Here is a 14,648-nt window from a genome sequence, read left to right as displayed (position 1 = left end):
GTCTGGAGGGCTTTCTGCTTCCCAGCAGCACCTGTGGCACTGCGGCGGAACAACGCAACTCCGATTGGCTCAACCAGCCAGCAGCCATGCTGTCAGATGAAGGGACTGCAGGTTCAGGTGGTGCAGCCTGCCGAAGTCCTGCGTGATCAGGTCCGGGCAGAGTGGCAGGGGAATTGGGTCTGACAGAGACAGGTCGAGCAGCATGGTGTACCAATGCTGCCTCGGCCAAGCTGGAGCGATCAAGATAAGGCGGGCTTTGTCCCTGGGGAGCTTGAGTAGAACTCGGTGGACGAGAGGAAACGGTGGGAAGGCATAACAGAGGTGGCCCATCCACGGAATGAGGAATGCGTCCGACAGGGAGCCCGGGGAGCGACCTTGTAGGGAGCAGAACACTGGCTTTTCCTGTTCACTCTGGAGGCAAACAGATCAATGTGGGGAAAGCCCCACCTCCAGAAAACTGAATGGAGAATGTCCGGACAGATGGACCACTCGTGTGACAGGAAGGACCTGCTTAGATGATCTGCGAGCGTGTTCTGGACTCCTGGGAGGAAGGAGGAAACTAGATCTTTGGAGTGGGCTATGCAGTAGTCGCACAGTTGGATCGCTTCCTGACACAAGGGGGAGGACCGTGTCCCTCCCTGCTTGTTTATGTAATACATGGCCGTTATGTTGTCCATGAATACTGCAACACAACGGCCCTGTAGATGGCGCTGGAACGCTTGGCATGCCAGCTGGACTGCTCTCAGCTCTCGGACATTGATGTGTAGCGTCAACTCCAGGGACGACCAAAGGCATTGGGTGCGCAGGTGCCCTAGGTGAGCACTCCAGCCCAGGGAGGACGCGTCCGTTGTTAGGGACGTGGAGGGCTGGGGAGGATGGAATGGCAGACCTGCACACACCCAGGATGACGTTCGCCACCAGTCGAGGGAGCCGAGAACGCTTGGCGGAACTGTCAGAATCATGTCTATGGCATCTCTGCCCGGCCAATAGACGGAGGAGAGCCAGATTTGGAGAGGACGCATTCGCAGTCTGGCGTGCTTTGTGATGAATGTGCATGCAGCCATGTGATCGAGGAGACCAAGGCAAGTGCGAGCAGAGGTTGTTGGAAAACTCTGAAGACTTTGGACAAGGGAGACTATGGCCTGAAACTGGTGGGGGGGTAAACTGGCCGTTGCAAGGTTGAAGTCCAGCATTGCCCCGATAAACTCTATCCTCTGCGTAGGCACCAGAGTGGACTTGTCTAAATTGATGATCAAGCCTAGACGCATAAACAGATCCTTGATAATGGTCACATGGCTGATGACTTGTGCCTCAGAGGCCCCTCGGATAAGCCAGTCATCGAGGTAAAGGAAGACATGTATTCAACGATGGCACAGGAAAGCAGCGACGACCGCCATACACTTTGTGAAGACACGAGGGGCCGAGGAGAAGCCAAAGGGGAGGACAGTAAACTGGTAGTGTCGATGATTGACCACAAAGCGCAGATACCGCCTGTGTGGGGGATAAATTGCAATGTGGAAATACGCATCCTGCATGTCGAGAGCGGCGTACCAATCTCCGGGATCCAGGGAAAGAATGATGGTTCCCATGCGGAACTTGAACTATAGAAAACGAACTATGTACGCAATAACTATATAAACGAGCAAAGAGCTAGGGAGGTGGAGATCAGCTAAGCCGCGCTCCACTGTTCCAACGACTGACACGGGCGGTAAGAAGAAACTGAGGAGCGGATGGGCAGGCAGGGGTATATATCAGGCGCCATGGCGGCGCCACTCCAGGGGGCGCCCTGCCGGCCCACCGAGTGTTGCTAGGGTAAAAATCTCCGACGAACTTGCACATGGTGCACGCACACCTAACTGGAATGGATATGAGCAAGCACTCGAAGAAGAAGTTTACTATATTTGAGCAAGAAGTTTGGGCTGCAGTAGAACATGTAAGGATGTACTAGTATTGATGTGATTCACTGATTCATAGTTTCCAAGGTCGGAAGGGATCATTGTCATAATCTAATCTGACCTCAAGTACAACACAGGCCAGAGAACTCCCCCAAAATATAAACTCCTATAGTCATATACTTCGAAAAGATGGTTATTAACCTTTGTAACTGTTGTTCTTCGAGATGTGTTGCTCATATCCATTCCAGTTAGGTGTGCGCGCCGCGCGTGCATGCTCGTAGGAAGATTTTTACCCTAGCAACTCTGGTGGGTCGGCAGGTCGCCCCCTGGAGTGGCGCCGCCATGGCGCTGGATATATACCCCTGCCGACCCGTCCGCTCCTCAGTTCCTTCTTGCCAGCTACTCTGACAGTGGGGAAGGAGGGCGGGTGTGGAATGGACATGAGCAACACATCTCGAAGAACAACAGTTACAAAGGTGAATAACCGTCTTTTCTTCTTCGAGTGCTTGCTCATATCCATTCCAGTTAGGTGATTCCCAAGCCTTACCTAGGTGGTGGGGTCGGAGTGAGATGTTGCAGAGTGCAATATGGTGGAGCCGAAGGCTGTGTCATCCCTAGACTGCTGAACCAGGGCATAGTGGGAGGCGAAAGTGTGGACCGAGGACCAGGTCGCTGAACGACAGATTTCATGAATGGGCACGTGCGCGAGGAAAGGAGCTGATGAAGCTTGAGCCCTGGTGGAGTGCGCAGTCACGTGGCCTGATGGGACGTGAGCCAAGTCGTAACAGGCGCAGGAAATGCGCTGTGAGGAGACAGGAGGCCCTTTGATCCGCTCAGCCACAGAGACAAAGAGTTGGGGGGTTCTGCGGAATGGCTTAGTTCGTTCTATATAAAAAGCAAGTGCTCTACGAACGTCAAGGGATTGTAGCTGCTGCTCCCTGCGAGACGAATGCGGTTTTGGGAAGAAAACCGGGAGGAAGATCTCCTGGTTAACGTGGAAGGCCGATACCATCTTGGGAAGAAAGGCCGGATGTGGTTGCAACTGCACCTTGTCTCTGTGGAACACCGTATACGGGGGGGCCCACCGTGAGGGCCCGAAGTTCCGAAACCCATCTCGCGGACGTGATGGCTACCAGGAAAGTGGTTTTCCAGGAGAGGAAGAGAAGGGAACACGTTGCTAACGGTTCAAATGGAGGGGACATGAGTCTGGCAAGAACCAGGTTAAGATCCCATGTTGGGGCAGGGCGGCGTACCTGAAGGTAGGCCCTTAAAGAACCTAGACACCATCGGATGGGAAAATACAGAGCGGCCATCCTCTTCTGGGTGGAATGTAGAGATGGCCGCCAAGTGGACCCTCAGAGATGATACCGCCAAGCCCTGTTGTTTGAGGGACCAGAGGTAATCCAAGATGTTAGATATGGATAGCTCAGCGGGAAGGAAGTTCCGCTCCACACACCAGCACGTGAAGCGCTTCCACTTGGCCAAATATGTAGCTCTAGTGGAAGGCTTCCTGATACCCAGGAGTACCTGCTGCACTGGGGTGGAGCAACGCAGTTCAGAGCAAGTCAGCCACGTAGGAGCCACGCCGTGAGGTGGAGCAACTGAAGGTCCGGGTGACGGAGCTTGCCGTGGTCCTGGATAATCAGGTCCAGGTGAAGAGGCAGGGGAACAGGGTTGGCTACGGATAGGTCTAGCAGCATGGTGTACCAGTGCTGCCGAGGACACACTGGAGCTATTATGATCAAGCGGGCTTTGTCCCTGCACACTTTCAGTAGGACCCTGTGGACAAGTGGAAATGGTGGAAAGGCGTAGAGCAGGTGCGTCATCCACGGCACAAGGAAGGTGTCCGCCATCGACCCCGGTGAGAGGCCTTGAAAGGAGCAGAACGCCTGGCATTTCCTGTTCCCGTGGGATGCAAAGAGGTCTATCTGGGGAAACCTCCACTTCCAGAAGAGTGAAAGAGCAACGTCCGGGCGAAGCGACCATTTGTGGGACAAGAAGGATCTGCTTAGGCGATCCGCCAGTGTGTTCTGAACTCCTGGGAGAAAGGACACTACGAGGTGTATAAAATGGGCTATGCAGAAGTCCCATAGTTGTAAGGTTTCCTGGCACAGAGCTGAAGATCTCGTGCTGCCCTGTTTGTTTATATAGTGTATGGCTGTTGTGTTGTCGATACACAATGGCCCTGCAAGTGTTGCCGGAATGTCTGACAAGCGAGGCGGACCGCTCTCAGCTCTTGGACATTGATGTGGAGGTCCAGCTCGTGAGGTGACCAACGGCCTTGGGTGCATAGGTGCCCGAGGTGAGCCCCCCAACCAAGGGATGATGTGTCCGTTGTCAGGGACGCCGAGGGTAGGGGCGGATGGAACGGGAGCCTGGCACACACCATGGCGGGATCTAGCCACCACTGGAAGGAGTCTAGCATGTTCGAGGGAATGGTGACGACTATGTCCATAGGATCTCTGGCTGGACGATACTGTGAGTTGAGCCAGGATTGGAGGGGCCGTAGGCGCAGTCTTGCGTAGTTCGTTACGAACGTGCAGGCCGCCATGTGGCCCAAGAGAGTGAGGCAAGTGCGTACCGAAGTTAGCGGCGCCGCTTGCAGCCTCCGGATGATGGCCGTGAGAGCCTGGAACCGTGGCAGTGGTAGGCAGGCTTTGGCAAGAGTAGAGTCCAAGGTGGCACCAATAAACTCTATCCTCTGAGTGGGGATTAGAGTTCACTTTTCCACATTGATCATTAGACCTAGATGTAGGAAAAGGTTGTTGACAATGCGGACGTGACTGATGACTCGCGTCTCGGAGGTCCCGCGGATAAGCCAGTTGTCAAGATACGGAAAGACGTGTATCCGCCTGCAGCGAAGGTGGGCGGCGACTACAGCCATACATTTGGTGAATACCCTTGGGGTTGTAGAGAGGCTGAACGGGAGAACCGTGAACTGAAAATGCTGCCAGTTGACCACGAACTGGAGGAACTTCCTGTGAGGTGGAAAGATGGCTATGTGGAAGTAGGCATCTTGCATGTGGAGGGCGGCATACCTGTCTCCAGGATCCAGGGATGGGATAATGGTCCCCAGGGATACCATACGGAACTTCAACTTTACCATGTATCTGTTGAGTTCCCGCAGATGGAGGATTGGTCTAAGGCCTCCCTTCGCCTTGGGGATCAGGAAGTAGTGGGAATAAAACCCCTTGCCCCGTTCGTGCTCTGGTACCTCCTCTATGGCTCTTTTGGTGAGGAGTGCTTGCACCTCCTGTAGGAGGAGTTGCTTGTGAGAGGGGTTCCTGAAGAGGGACGAGGGTGGAAGGGGGGGGTTGAAATAAATTGCAGATGGTTTCCAAGTTCCAACGTGCGTAGGACCCAATGATCTGACATTAGCTGGGACCACGCAGGGAGGAAGAAGGAAAGCCGGTTGGAGAAGGGCGGGGATGGATCCTTCAAAGAAACTGGTATAACGCCCTCAGGCGCACCTTCAAAAGGAAGGTTTTGGCCCGGGGGGAGGCTTGGAGGAGCTTTGGTTCTGGCCCCCTTGGTTGCTTGATTGTCTCTGGCGGCCGTTTCTGCCTTGCCGTCTGGCAAAGTCTTGTGTCTGCAGAGGTTGAGGGTAAGGGCGGTGCTGTTGGGGTCGGAAGGGCCTGCGCTGAGTTACGGGCATGTGCATCCCTAACAAACGCATAATGACCCTGTTGTCTTTTGGGCTCTGCAGCCTAGGGTCAGTTTTGTCCGAAAATAGCCCTTGACCCTCGAACGGAAGGTCCTGAATCGTGTGCTGGAGCTCCGGGGGGAGGCCAGAGACCTGCAGCCACGAGATATGGCGCATAGTCACGCCAGAGGCCAGAGTTCTGGCGGCTGAGTCCGCGGCGTCCAGGGAAGCTTGGAGGGAGGTTCTTGCAACCTTTTTCCCCTTGTCGAAGATCGCAGAGAACTCCTGCCGTGCATCCTGTGGAAGCAGCTCCTTAAATTTGTCCGCCGCCGCCCAGGTATTGTAGCTATAGCGGCTAAGGAGAGCTTGCTGGTTGGACACCCGGAGCTGGAGATCTCCCGCAGAGTAAACTTTACACCCAAGCAAATCCATATATCTCGCGTCTTCGATTTAGGGGCTGGTGCCTGCTGGCCATGGCGCTCCTTCTCATTAACCGACTGGACGATGAGGGAGCAAGGAGGAGGATGTACATATAGATATTCATAGTCCTTTGAGGATACCATGTACTTGCGCTCTACTCCTTGCGCAGCGGGCGGAACAGAGGCCGGAGACTGCCATATTGTAGTGGCATTGGCATGTATGGTCTTAATAAATGGGAGGGCCACTTTAGTGGGGGCATCAGATGACAGTATGTCCACCACTGGATCTTGGACCTCTGGGACCTCCTCGGCTTGTAAATTCATGCTCTGTGCAACACACATGAGAAGGTCCTGGTGGGCCCTGAGGTCAATTGGAGGAGGGCTGGTCGACGAGGTTCCAGCCACCGCCTCGTCAGGAGAGGACGAAGATGAGAGACCTGGAACGAGTGGGTCTGAAGAGGGCTCCGCCTGAAGCATAGTGTCCGTTTCCCTGGGGAGCTCTGAGTCCTGTGGCTGGGTCACCCCTTCCTCTATAGCAGGAGGGGAAGGGCGGGTAATCGTGGACTCTGGTGCCCTGTGTTCCGAGGCCGTGGAACGCGGTGGACCTGGGGGAGGGCCTTGGGCTTGATGGTATGCCCAGGGCGTCCAGAACCCCCACTGATGAGGACCATGCTCTTGAGGCTGAGGCTCGCTAAACAATGCGGCAGGCACGTCGGTGTCCAGGGCGTATACACTGTCCACCTGAGAGGACAGGGACGGCTGATGGGATGGCCATGGAGGAGCCGAGCGAGGCTGGTATGAGTCCCTTGCTTCCGTCGTTGGAGATCTCCTCGGTGCCAGGGATCGGTACCGGGAATCGTATCGGTGCCAAGACCAAGACCGGGACCTGCAACCAGCGCGGTGCTGGGAGGTCGACCTGGATCTCGATCGTCTACGACGGGACTGGCTGCGAGAGGCTCGGTGCCGGGAGTGGTGCCTGGAACCGGAACAGTACCGAGAGCACCGACTGGGACGAGAGGTGGATCTGCGCCGCGAGTACAACTGGTGACGCCTGGGTGAGCGGTGCCGGGACTGCAAGCGGTGTCGAGATCGGGACCAGCCGCGAGATCTGGAGCGGTGCCGAGACCTGGATCGGGATCGGTGCTGGCTCGTCGACTCCAGTGAAGGAGGCCTCATAGCGGCAGGCTTGCCTCTGGACTGGAGAACCCGCACTGGCGGTGGCGGGGGTTGAGGCAGGGCCGATTCAGTCATGGCTATAAGGTCCCTGGCCGAGGACAATGTCTCCGGCATGGAGGGCACCGTCAGCTCGACCATGGGTCTCACCAGGGAGCAATTTTGGACTGGGCTCTATGGCCCTCTCAGGACCGGAGTCGACGGTACCACAGGCATTAGTGCCGCGGCATGGGTAGGTGCCGGGCGATCCAGGCGAGTCTGCACCGAGGGCGTGGAAGAGGATGAAGGCCTTCAATCAGGTCCCTGCACCGGAGAAGGCCGGTGCCGAGGTGTCTTGGCGGGGCCGGCGCGGTCCGGTGCCAGAGAAGTGCTGTCAGCGCTCGGTGCCAAGGACAGAGGGCTAAGGGCTGCCTCCATAAGGAGAGTCTTTAACCGAAAGTCCCTCTCCTTTTTAGTCCGCGGCTTAAAGGCCTTGCAAATGTGGCACTTGTCAGAGATATGTGATTCCCCGAGGCACTTTAAGCAAGAGTCGTGGGGATCGCTTGTGGGCAATGGCTTTCTACAGGCCGAGCATGGTTTAAACCCTGGTGAACCGGGCATGGGTCCCGGCACCGGGTGCGGGGATGGGCTCGAGCCCAAACCCCGCTAAACTATGTACAACACTAACTAACAACTGTAAACTATAAAACTAAGATACTAAGAACTAAGTCAACTATTCACAATAAGAGATCAGATGAACGGAGAGAAGCTAGGGAAGTGGAGGACAGCTAAGCCGCGTTCCACTGTTCCAACGACCGACACGGGTGGTAAGAAGGAACTGAGGAGCGGACGGGTTGGCAGGGGTATATATCCAGCGCCATGGCGGCGCCACTCCAGGGGGTGACCTGCCGACCCACCAGAGTTGCTAGGGTAAAAATCTTCCAACAAGCATGCATGCGCGGCGAGCACACCTAACTGGAATGGATATGAGCAATCATTGGAAGAAAAACTTTGTGATAACATATTTTTTTCCAAGCAGGATTGCTATGGGCCAGATTATGGCCAGTCCTGTGCATCTGTGCAGCAGAGGAGATGGGGTGCAAGGCACTCCCAATTGTCTGCAGAGATCCACTATGTTCTCCCTCCCATGCATGTGGACAGGACTGGAAGGAGTCATTGCTCCATAAATGCACTGGCTAGCACAGCTGTACTGGCACATCCGGGGCTATAGGCTGTGCCAGACAGTGGCTGGCACAGGGTAATTTCCCCTCCACCCCCAAATTCCCTCCACCCCTATTCCCTTCTTTCAGGGCATTTAAAAATAAAAGGTTGTGAATGTATCCATTTAATTTTGAATTGTTCCATCACATTTTAAACATGCTATAATAATAAGGCCTATGTGGGAGAAGCCAACTTCAGTAGCTGAGGACATGTCTAACTTTAGCTCACTCTTAAATCTGGGGCCTTCCATCTGAAATACTTGAAAAGTCATTCAAAGTCAACTACTAACTTTCTCTCCCCTAGGTTTAAGACTGCACCAAAGATTGTTGTGTGAAAGGCACCCAAGAGTCAACTGAATGCAACCTATCCAGGTCTCTTTCTGTTCTAGTTTCTTTGGACCTCTTGGCAATATTTGACACCGTTAATCACTGTATCCTGTTGGCATGTTCAGAGTCTTTTGTTGGTCTTAGGGTGACCAGATGTCCCGATTTTATAGGGACAGTCCCGATTTTGGGGTCTTTTTCTTACATAGCTCCTATTACCCCCTATCCCCTGTCCTGATTTTTGACATTTGCTGTCTGGTCATCCTAGTTGGCTTTGGCTTGGTTTTAATCATACTTGAAACATCATCTGGTGACAGTCTTGATGGGCCAGTTTAAGATTTGTGCTGCAGTGTTTCTCAGGGATGTATCTGAGGCCCTTTTTCTCTTTTGTATTTAAAAATTGCTACTAGCTGCACTTATTAGGGATTGAGACTTGAATTTTCACTGATATTCAGATGATATTAAGATTTATTTCACCTTGCCACTGAATTATCCAGCCATGATATCTACTCTAATTGTTTTTGAAACATTAGGTTGTGGATGTCATATACTTTCACGGAAGTCAATAATTTAAGCAAAACAAAACAGAGATATTGTCAGTTGGTACTAAGTGCTTGCTGAGTATGGCATCACCTCCAGCAATTCCTCTGAAGATATTTTTTGAGCCTACTGCTAGGTTTAAAGAGTCTGTAGCTGGGAAATTTACACGTGAAGGTGCTCAAAGAGAAATTGCCCCCCTCTTAGACTCGGAGTGAGAAGAAAACTGGGACCAGCGGTTCTCTTTGAATGACCTTCTCTGAGGCACACAAGATAATATAATGCACCAGTTGCAATTCTGCTAGCAATGCAGAGAGAACATGCTCCAGTGGAAGTAACAGCACTATAGTGTTGCAATGTGTCTGGAGGAAAAAATGCCAGAATAGCTGGCACTGAGTGGATGCTGCTTTCACACTAAAAGGCTGCAAGAATGACCCACTGGCTGAAGAAAAAAATATTTCATTTTGCACTGAACCAAATCACAATTTTTTTGGTTTTCTTGATGAAACAAAACAAAAATGTTTTTGGTTGAAATACCATTCACCAAGGCACTGGAGAAAGAAATGGTGCCTGCCCTGTAGCCCCAGTATTTAAGCACTTACACAAGATGTGAGAGATCCAGTTCAATTCCCCCTCTGCCTAATGAAGAGGAGGGATTTGAACTTGTGCCTGGCATGCTGAAGCTGAAGTCCCTAACCTCTCAGCTGTAGGGTATTCTGCAGTGAGCCTCTCTTGTTGAAATTTAAATAATCATATCAAATTCACAGATAGTTTTGGTCAACATTCTACATTCATCTGTGGCCAGCATACAGTGGTTTCACAACTGGCAAAGCCTGTTTCTCATTCTCTTCTAGTGCTGGTCCACAGAGCAGATAACAGCTTACTATTGCTACCAGTTACTGTGTTAGCTTAAGTGGCTGTGGGGTGGATCTAAAGGTTCAAAACAAGCTGATAAGCTGAGTGGAGCTATATGATTCCATATGAAAGGATTTCTGTTGGTTTTTTTTAAAGAATTGTTAATTATATTGAGGGACGGTGCTCTCAGAAAGAATCAGGGTTGTGTAGTAAAGAGGTTGTTGTTTATATATCCCTGCCTAATTTGTTTCAGATATTAGAAGATGAATAGTGAATGAGGCTGGGAACTGCAGGAGGAGAAAGGATGAAGAAATATTAAATAATTACTAATTTACAGAATGAAGCAGGGGTCTTCTGAAAAAAAAATATTTTGTATCGTTATCTTTAGGGCCCTATCAAATTCATGGTTCATTTTGGTGAATTTCATGATCATAAGATTTCAAAAATAATAAATTTCATGATTTCAGCTATTTAAATCTGAAATTTCATGGTGTTAGAATTGTAGGAATCCTAAGTCAAAAATGAGTTAGGGGGAGGGGTCACAAGGTTGTTGTGGGGCGGAGGGGTTGCAGTACTGCTACTCTTACTTCTGAGCTGCTCCTGGTGACAGTGCTGCCTTCAGAGCTGGGCAGCTGGAGAGCAGTGGCTGCTGGCAGGGATCCCAGCTCTGAAGGCAGAGCCACCACCACCAGCAGCGCAGAAGTAAGGATGGCCTGGTATGGCATTGCCACCCTTACTTCTGCCCTGCTGCCTGCAGAGCTGGGCCCTCAGTCAACCGCTGCCACCATCCAGCTGCCCAGCTCTGAAGGCAGCAGTGCAGAAGTAAGGGTGGCATAGTATGGTATTGCTGCCTTTCTGTGCTGCTGCTGCTGGCGGAGTGCTGCCTTCAGAGCTGGGCCTCTGGCCAACGAATGCCGCTCTCCAGCTACCCGGTTCTGAATGCAGCACAGAAGTAAGGGTGGCAATACCATGACCCTGCTAAAATAACCTTTTGACCCCCCTGCAATTCTCTTTTGGGTCAGAACCCCCAATTTGAGAAATACTGGGCCTCCCTGTGAAATCTGCACAGTATACAGTAAAAGCATACAAAAGACCAAACTTCATGGAGGGAGACCAGATTTCACGGTCTGTGACGCGTTTTTCCATGGCTGTGAATTTGGTAGGGCCTTAGTTAGCTTCTACTTAAAGACTGTACCATGAAGCAAGAGCAACCTTATTTCTGGCACCCCTAACTTTGGAATGCTTGACTTTGCCCCTGTAATAATGTTCTTTTAATGTAGGATTTTTGTGTGCCATTATAACTGCAACTTTGCAGTAAGGAATAGGACTCACTTGCGTCAATAAGAAGTCTATTATGAGAGAATGGAAACACCACATCTAATCTATTATATTGACCGGAATAGCTGCAGCATAGTACATGCTATCTTCAGTTAACTGCATTACTCTTTGACTACTGCTTTTAAGCAGAGCTGCCAAGAAAATATTTAGGTCCTAGAGACATTTGTAAGCCCTGCAGGGCTCCCTTACCTCCTTCAATCATCTCACACTCAGACACACATTTCTGCTGATTTCACATGCTCTCAAATACCCTGGGAATTATCCCTGTCTGATCCCATCTGAGCTGCCCTGTTTCTTGAATTTTCTAAGGAATATAACTCATTGATTAACTAAAATTCACCTAACTGTCTTTCCCACAAAGAACTAATGGAACTGTGGAATCTAATTGAAAAATCAATTGGAATAGAAAATCACTTTGAGAAGAAACCACATTTGAGAGACATTTCCCTCAAGGATTTAGCTAAAGCTAAGGGCTCTCAGTACAGTTGTTGTGCTTTATCTCTGCATTTCAGTGATGGGTGGAGTTGAAATTGGTAAAATGCTGGCATATTTTGATATTAAAGGTGGATACATAAAAGCATTAGGATACTATCTAATATAATTTACTTGAATGCCCTGTTTGTATCATACCATCTATCAGATCGAAGTTAGTGAGCATGCTAATCTTAATGTCTTTTACAATACATTTTAGTTACTTTCAAATAACAGTAAGGAGCAGCCAGGAAAATAAAGACAAATCAGTCCCCGGGAATCATGAACTTTCTAGGTGGTATCTACTAACCTATTACCTTCCAGTGAGCTTAGGTTAGTTTTGTACCAATTCTGAGTACACACACGTCTTTGAAGACACAAAGCCAGGTCAAAACAACTTCATAAAATAAGCTGCACAGCACAAAGTATGACGCAAAAAGCCTATCAAGCTAAAAGCTGTGCAGCAATTTAGGCTTCCAGTCTTATCAGACTTTAGAAATTCACAGACAAATGTTAACAAGTAACTGCTGCCTATTGCGTATGTGTTTGGAGCATAATAGTATCTGTGAAATGAAGTACATTGGTGAAATACTAATGCAAGTAGCCAGAACACCTCGGTATTAATGTGGAGACATGTTTTACACTTTACAATCACAGTGAAATAAGCAGGTCCTTACCTTCTGGAAAACAGTTCTCAGGTTCCATTAAATTATCAGCCAGCTCGGGGATCTGTTCCAGTAGCTCTGCAGAATTTCCCAAATCCACTGTGCTGCCTTCAGAGAGACTGTTTTCATCAAGCTTGTGGGCAACAGGGGCAAAGATGAGGAAAACAAATTGATCAATCTTCCTCTAAGGAAGCTGCTGTGTTTTGAATTCAGCTCAACAATATCTCAGCAAAGAATTATAACAAAGGAAAAAACTGCCATTCATTGTACATCGCGTCCACCATCTGTGATAATAATTTTATCTGTTCCTCTGTGTGTTTATTGTCAGCCCATCACCATGTTATCTACAACAAAATTATTCATAAGAAAAAACTTGAGGTATTATTTTTAAACGTTACCTATTCATTAAAATAAAGCTCTCCTTTGTAACGTACTCAAATCTTGAGATTTAGCATGGGAGAGCCCCTAGCAATTTTTTTGTGGCATATGTCCTTTCCTCTTACCTCATGCACTGGAACAGAGCATGCAACCCTATTATGAGGAAACATGGTCCAGTGGTTAAGGTACTTGATTCGGAGATCTAGTTTCATTACTGGGTCTGGGACTTTCAGAAACTTGCCCAAGGTGACACTGCCTCTCTCTACATATCAGTTCCTCATCTGTAAAATGGGTATAATAATCCCTTTTCCTGAAGCATTGCCTGTCTTGTCTGTTTAGATTATAAACCCTTAAGGACAGAGTGTGTCATATGATGTGTTGTAATAGTGCATGTCACAATGGAGCTCCAATGCTGGCTAGGGTCTACTAGGCAATACAATAATACAAAACAATAACTGTTAGGAGGCATAGGTTATTCATTCAGTGACTCACTCTGTAATGTCTAATAAACCATTGAACTTATTTGAGCCTCAGTTTGTAATACTATTATGTCCATTCACAAGATGAGATAATAATACTTACCCATGCTTGTAAAGTACTTTGAGATACTCAGGTGAAAGGTGGGATGGGTGTACATAACATTTTTAATGAGGATGATGCAGTTAAAGAACAACTAAAACTTTAATACTTATTACTAATGTGAAAATGAGCCTTCTGCTTTCCAATGCACACAGTCCATGTAAATCTACAGCTAAATTAAATGAGAAGCTAAAGTTATATTAAAATGGACCAAATTGATTCCAGAAATACTTACCAAGTGGGACAAAACTTATTCATCTGCAATCAATTACAACAACCCACACGTCTTGGACAGGGTTTACAATTCTCTGAACTTCCCGTGAAAAAGGGTTATAAACAATTAAAAAGCAGAAAAATATCATTTCAAGAGAGGGGGCAAAAATAAAAGTTAATCACAGACTTAATTGGGCAAAGCTTCTAAAAATCCCTATTCAGAATGAAAATATGAAAGTGGCTCACTGTCTAGAGACTACCAAGACTAGATGAGAACAAGAATGAAAAAAATGCTGGGCCAACTTTCAGCGCAGTCAGAACCACTGGATACCCATTCATGAGGGATTTTATTTGCCCATTTACCTGTTGGGTTATAAACACAGCTAAACATAAATTGTTAAAATGCTTCCTAAGTTACATATACTACAAGACAACTTTATGACAAAGAAAGTAAAATCTCCAACTAGAAGAGAAATCATTTTGGATGTACTTCCTACCAGTAGAGATAAAGTGTCAGATGGGGAGAAGAGACTCAGTTTGGTACCAGTACCCAAAAATCGACATGCTTTTCTAAACATTTCAATTTTGCCAAAAATGACATTTTTCATCAAAAAAATCATTTTGATGAAAAATTCTGACTCGTCCAGCTAAAAGGAATAAGAAGGGAAAGATATTTTCTAGAGACAAAGTAACGTTTGTTGAAGAAGATGTCATTAATGACAACACAAATCTGATGAAGATAATTATCTCCTTTTCAAAATCTATGTTCAACATTAAAAATAACAGAAGAATGACCTAGTAAGAAGTGAGGAAGATCCTGTAAAAATAATACACTGCTACCTCGATATAACACCACCTGATATAACACGAATTTGAATATAACACAGTAAAGCAGTGTTCTGAGTGTGTGTGTGTGTGCGCTCGTGCACTCCAGTGGATCAAAGCAAGTTCAATTTAAC

At 48.6% G+C, this 14,648-nt stretch overlaps 1 protein-coding gene across 4 annotated transcripts in view; it reads right to left on the bottom strand.

Annotated features, from left to right (window-relative positions):
* Nucleotides 1–14,648, bottom strand: part of LOC115645407 (sodium channel protein type 5 subunit alpha-like) — a 382,036-nt gene that overhangs the window by 100,351 nt on the left and 267,037 nt on the right. For all 4 annotated transcript variants that reach the window (XM_030550011.1, XM_030550007.1, XM_030550010.1 and 1 more), the window contains one exon: nt 12,532–12,652. In XM_030550011.1, the coding sequence (XP_030405871.1) occupies nt 12,532–12,652 (121 nt within the window). The remainder of the gene's footprint in view (nt 1–12,531; nt 12,653–14,648) is intronic.

Source organism: Gopherus evgoodei, chromosome 2 (genome assembly GCF_007399415.2).
Source record: "Gopherus evgoodei ecotype Sinaloan lineage chromosome 2, rGopEvg1_v1.p, whole genome shotgun sequence".
NCBI classification, from domain to species: Eukaryota; Metazoa; Chordata; order Testudines; family Testudinidae; genus Gopherus; species Gopherus evgoodei.
This window is presented reverse-complemented; position numbering and strand designations above follow the sequence as displayed.